This window comes from Dendrobium catenatum, unplaced genomic scaffold, assembly GCF_001605985.2.
Source record: "Dendrobium catenatum unplaced genomic scaffold, ASM160598v2 fragScaff_scaffold_1546, whole genome shotgun sequence".
NCBI lineage: Eukaryota > Viridiplantae > Streptophyta > Magnoliopsida > Asparagales > Orchidaceae > Dendrobium > Dendrobium catenatum.
In genome coordinates this window covers 337,609-343,531 of record NW_021320008.1, presented here as the reverse complement: position 1 = coordinate 343,531, position 5,923 = coordinate 337,609, and the positions used below count along the sequence as shown (strand labels likewise).

Here is a 5,923-nt window from a genome sequence, read left to right as displayed (position 1 = left end):
GTTTAAATTTAAAAAAAAAGATCATTTCTAATATTTTCTAACGAAGTCTTTTTAAGCTTATATCTACATTTTTAACATAAGTCAAATCTAATACCTCTACTTTTCTAACTGGGTCATCGGAAGGCCTCCGTTTTATTTGACCAAATCATCTAAGGCGACTCTATCTAATCTTATCTTCCAATGGCGCTCCCCCTCCCCTTAAAATAATAAATTTTTTTTATTGCATAGTTTTTTAGGTTTTTTAATCTTTATTATAAGGGTTTTTAGGCAATTTCCCCCCCTAAAACTTTTAAAATACTATGATATTTAGACACCAAAATCTAAAAAAACCCACGTTTGCATTCATCATTTTATTTTTAAATTTTAATTCCAAAAATATCCTTACAACCAAAATTTGTTCCGGGGGCACTGCTCCCAGAAACCCCCGCAAGGGCGCTGCCCCTTGACCCCGCGACCTGACCGGGTAGGTCGAACCTCGCTGGGGGCGCTGCCCCCTTGCACCCGCGACATTTATTTGTAAGCTTGCCCCCCTGAAAATTAAGGCTGGTTCCGCCCCTGTCTAAGAGTAAAACCACTCATCCACCTGAGCATTCTCATCTCTGCAACACTTAGTATTATGCTTCTCTTTTAATGAACAATATTCGACTCCATAAAACATTGCAAGTCTCATCACATCTTCCTTAGGAGGACTTTTCTATTACATAACAACCCCTATGCATTCCTCAAATAAATTCCTAAATTTGCCAATACAATTTTTTTTTGCACGTTAATTATGAAAAAATTGCATAAAAACTCCCACATATTTATATATAAATTTAATAAATTGCAAGCACTCAACAAACTCGCTTCAACAAATTGGGTTTTTTTTTACAAATTATAAATGCGGCTTCAAAGCATAACTAATGTACATTACTGTAATGCCAATTACCAAAGTCGCCGTGAAGTAAATAAGAAGAGCAAGAGATTTACAGAGAGAAATGGGCGGAAAACTCAAAGGAGTTCCACCTGCTTTCTTCTCTTCCTCCAAATTATTATTTCTCTGAATGTGAGGGAGAATGGAGACGATAAGGAAGGATCTCAGATGCGAAGTTTATATATATATATAAATATGTTTAAAGAGTTCGCGCAGAGAAAGAAGAGGGGGAAAAAGGAATTTTTTTTTTTTTTTTTGCCTTCTTCTTGCTTCATAATCCTCTAATTTACAAGGGCTTAATTCATTTACTCTTTTGCTTAAATTATTATGTCTGCTGCACTTCAATCAGACGAGCTTGATTATTCTCTTAAACCCTTATGTTGTTGGCCTGAAAAGGAACCTTATTCCCACAACAAATAGAAATAAAAAAGGACATCTATGGCGATTCAAAAGTCTAAATTTTGGATGAAAAGGCTTTAATTTGATGTGGAGAGGTGGAGAAGAAATATGAAATGTGGATTTGAAGGAAGATAGAAAAAAAAAAGTTGGAATTTTGAAATGGGGAATGGAAGAATCGATCGATCATGTATTTTACTGAACCATAGCGAGGAAAGAACCTGCGGATGACGCCGCCGTCGGCGGAACCTTTCCCGTTGAATTTCCAGAGCGAGCAGGGCCGGAACCGGCCCCGACACCTTGCCGTTGGAACTGTATTTCATACCTTAGCTTACCGTCTTCTTCCTCGTCTTCTTCGTCTTCATCGTCGTCGTCGTCATAGTCATGATTGATGGTGTCGCTGTCGACGGTCTCGCTGCCGCCGAGCTTTTCATAGTCATTTGCCACCACTCGATGTTGCAGAGTCTGTTGTCCTATCAGTTCTCTAACGATGTCTTCTGGCTTCATGGCAAAAGAAAAAGGATGAATTAAACAATTTATGATCTGAAATAGAAGTGCAGATCGAGATTAACCTAATTAGTACTTCTAATTACCTTTTTCAATGTTGTGGAGCTACCCCTGTTTGGGGTTCCTCCGAAGAACAGTTGAGAAAGTCCAGTACCGTTGCTTCTTGGTATTTGAACGCCGCTAATCTCTTGATTTCCTCCGTCGCTGCTTCTCAAGGAGGTTGGATTTTTTTGACCTTTATTGTTCTCCTGCTCTGTTAGTCCAGTTATCGGTGCCGGATTTTGAAGAGATTCCCCAACTTTTGGAGTAATGGCGACCTCCTGTGTTTGCTGTGCAGCAGTTCCGGGATTGGCGGCTGCTCCGCCGCCCCCAAAGAGTTGTTTTTTACGGTAAAGAGCGTCGAGCTCGTGGAAGTAAGGGCATGTTTTTGCGTCCTCAGGACGCTTCTTGTTGCTCTCCTTCACCTTCTTGAAATACTTATTAATGTTCTCCCATTTCTCCTTACATCTCTTGGCATTCCGGCTATAGCCAAGCCGCTTCATCCCAAGCGAAATCTCCTCCCAAAGCGGTCCCTTTGGTCCTGTCTCGAGGTACCTTGACTCAAGCCCACTGCGCAGCCTGATTAATGCGAGAACCTCTGGTTTTGGCCATCTCGACGATGAGGAAGACGGTGAGATTGTATCAAAGCCTCCAAGACACATTCCATCCGCCAACTCCGACAAAGCGGCGGCCGGTTCCGAAGATGAGGTCGGCTGGTTTATAACAATATCGTTTCTTACAAGCTGGTTATTGTTTGTTTCAATTTGCATCGCCGGAACTTCGACAACTGGTGCTGGAGGTTTCAGGTTCTCCTGCGGAGAAGTTGGTGGTGGCGCTGTTGCTTCTTCTGGTGGAGTTGCGGCAGATATGGGAGGTGCCAGTGGGTGACTTGCTTGAATTCCGGTAAACTTCTGTAGAAAGGAGATAACAGCGGCGTCTCTGTTCGCAGACATCGTACGTTCTTGGGCCATTAGCTCGTACTCACGATTGAGCCTTGCCATTTCCTGCCGCTTCCAGGCTTCTTCTCGAATCATTCTGTCCTGCTCTCGCTTCTCAATAGTTTCTAAGAACCTCTGCTGCATCGCTTCCGTCCGTTCCATCACCTGTTTCATCAACCCATCAAAGAAAGCCATCATTTTTCGGGTTCCTCCGGGCCAAGCCTCCCGTTTCCTCTTCCTTCCGCCGTCATGGAGTGCACCGACTCCTCCTTCTTCGGTCTCTTCCCCGTCCGATTCCGACGCCGAAGATGACGAAGTGTTGGAAGAGAAGCTAATTCCGAAAACAGCGGCGGGGGTGGATAGCTCAAGAATCGACCGAGATGGCGGCGCTGGTGCTGCGACGGGAGGTGTTGCGGCAGCAGCTGGTTGGATTCTGGTAACAGGTGGCGCCGGCGTCATTGTGCTGTCGTGCAGCGCGGGTAAAGAAGAAGAGGAGTTCTTATGCGGTGGGGCGGCAGAACCGGTGGCGGAAGTAACTACGCTCGGGATTATTGCGGTGCTGGGAGGGGAAGGCAATGAGGTAATTCCGGCGGCTCCGCCACTGCTACTATGGAGAGCTTCAAGCTGAGTAAAAAAACGGTAGCTTTTCCCGTCCTGGCGGCCGGCTCGGCCTTCCTTGGTTCGTTTATAGTATTTGTGAACATTTTCAAATTTCTCCTTGCATTTCTTCGCACTCCTTGCGTAGCCCAACTCGGCCAGCTTCCTGAGAACCAAATAAGCTCCTAATAGTAGTATTAGAAACAGTGGGAGAAGAAGATAAAAAAGCGGAATTTGAGATGGATAAGCATTCTGATAAAGGAGGAAGACGAAGAAAAAAAAAAAAGAAAAAGGGCATGGAAAATAGGGTGGTGATGATGATTGCACGCAAAAACGACCTCCACACAATCAGCATCTTATGAGCTTCAATTATATTTTAATTATTATCTCACTCATATAAAAACCAAATATAATTATATGTATATATATAATGCGAAGAGAGAGAGAGAGAGAGGGGGAGAGGAAGAGACACAGAAAATCACACAGTGAATGCATGGGAAACATAAAAATGAGTTTTTTATGAAATTTAAAGATCAGATTTCTATTTCGAAAACTGGGTCGGATCGGGATTGCTGCAACTCAAATTTGTTGCAGCAGCAGTCCAATTTGGAAATTCAATGGTGAATAGTTAGTAACTTCCGATCTTTCCATCTTTCCCCTCCTCTCGATCTATATTTCTAGAGAGAGAAATCTTTACCTCTTCTTTATTCCCAATGAATTTAAGAGAAACAGAAGAAAAAGCAGTCAGAATCAGTTGTACGAATCCCATCAAACATCGTTTCCTAAGAGCTGCAACTAGAAGAAACCGTTAAGGTTCTATTCTGCAGTGTCAATTGCATCATTCAAGATGACTCACATTAATTCTTTTTTGAAAACAAGGAAATAGATCTCGTGAAAACTGATGGACTGAGCTCTGGTGAGAGAGAGAGAAGGAGAGATGACCGGAATTTAGCTCAATTGTCAAGAATTGAATGGCGGATAAATTACCTGGAGACGTCTTCCCATAAAGGGCCTTTGAGAGTGGCGTCTCTGAAAACGGCGTCCATATCCGAGCGGATCTTAAGCAAAGCCAGAGTCTCCTGCCTCGGCCATCTATTCCCGCCGCCACCGCCTCTCTCAGTATCCTCCCCAGCGCCCAGCGCCTCCTCGTCGGGAAAGCTTCTAACCATAGCTCCGCCCCCCGAGCCGAAATCTTCAAAAATTGAAACTTGCTGGCGAGGCGGAGCAGGCTGCGGCGGCGCAGGGCGGCTACTGATGGGCGACGCGGCCTCGGCCACTTGCTGCGGCTGCTGTATATATTCGACGCCCGTGGGAATTCCGATCATGGCGGCGGAGGAGAATGGCGGCGCCATTTCCGGCGGAGGAACCCCATACTGGGACCCTCCTTGCTGCTGCATGCGTCCGGAATATTTCCCCCTCGAAATTCCCGCGGGGAGTTACCAGCACTGCTGCCTCTACTACTAATCTTGGGTTGATAGAGGAAGATGAGAGAAAAAGAGAAAGAAATAGCGAGGAGAGAGAAAGGCGGAGCAGAACTTGATTGGAGGAGGTGGAAAATGGAAAAGGAGATGAGTACCGGAAGAGGGTGAAAAAGATGGAAGCTTGGACAACTGGAAAGAGAGTAGAGGGTAGTAAGAGAGAGAGAAGGGGGAAAGGGGGCAGTCCTTAAAAGTGAGAGCTGGCGGAAATAACATAAAAAAATAACAGTACGATTTACATCAGCGAAGGGAGAGAATATTAAAGATGGGAGATGAGAACCGGAGTTGAGCAGGAAAGAGGTAGGGGAGGTTCCTAAAACAGGAGGGATTTGAGAAGATAGAAAGAGAGAATTAGAGTAAATGAATAGAGAGAGAAAAGAAGGAGGAGGAGGAGAAGGAGACAGAACACTGATGATAATGACGACGATGATGTGAGAGAGAGAAGGAAAATTAATATTATTAATAAAAACGCAGATTGCTAAGCTTGCCGCCTAATAATAGACTACCAGTAAAATTAGTTACAGTGTTATTTTGTCCAACAAATAGCACAGTAATCCAAAAATAATAATTTAAAAAATTATATGAAGATATTTTTGTTTAAAATTATTTTATGATAAATTTAAAAATTATTAATTTTTTTTTTTTCAAAATTAATGTAATATATTTTTTATATATAATATTAAATTATGTTAAATTTATCATAATAGAGTATTTTTTACAAATATAGATCAAATAATATTGTAATGGAAGCTCAATGATGTGTTAAAACAATAATAAAAATATACAAACCTATAAATATATAAGAAATGATGTACTAATTAAACGTGATTTGGTCAATACGAGTGTTCAAGTTATAACCGTAATATTCACTATAGGAAAATCATTCATTACCGGCGGAAATGAGCTATTTTCCAGCGGTTTTCCGACGTAATTTATTCTGCTGGTCTAAACCACGTAGGAAACATATACCGGTAGATTTTTTTCATAGTAAACACTCTAAAAATATTTTATCACACATACTAGCAATATATGATTATGAAAAGTAAATTTTAACT

The 5,923-nt window shown here is 42.3% G+C and overlaps 1 protein-coding gene across 2 annotated transcripts; it reads right to left on the bottom strand.

Moving 5' to 3' along the window:
* Positions 1-787: 787 nt before the first annotated feature.
* On the bottom strand, positions 788-5,229 carry LOC110106347 (trihelix transcription factor GT-2). 2 transcript variants are annotated; one of them, XM_020836216.2, is made up of 3 exons: positions 4,378-5,225; positions 1,903-3,556; positions 788-1,810 (listed from the first exon to the last, which is right to left on the bottom strand). In XM_020836216.2, exons 1-3 carry the CDS (start codon positions 4,785-4,787, stop codon positions 1,505-1,507), a joined length of 2,370 nt encoding a protein of 789 aa, XP_020691875.1. In that variant the 5' UTR covers positions 4,788-5,225; the 3' UTR covers positions 788-1,504. The 2 variants fall into 2 exon arrangements, with proteins under 2 accessions (XP_020691875.1, XP_020691877.1); XM_020836218.2 differs by having other exon boundaries at positions 1,646-1,806; positions 4,378-5,229.
* Positions 5,230-5,923: the final 694 nt, after the last annotated feature.

Coding starts and splice junctions, on each gene's coding strand:
- LOC110106347 (XM_020836216.2), bottom strand. CDS start 4,787: ATGCAGCAGCAAGGAGGGTCCCAGTATGGGGTTCCTCCGCCGGAAATG. Junction 3,557..4,377: donor TTATGGGAAGACGTCTCCAG/GTAATTTATCCG, acceptor TTTGGTTCTCAG/GAAGCTGGCCGAGTTGGGCT. Junction 1,811..1,902: donor GCTCCACAACATTGAAAAAG/GTAATTAGAAGT, acceptor TTTGCCATGAAG/CCAGAAGACATCGTTAGAGA.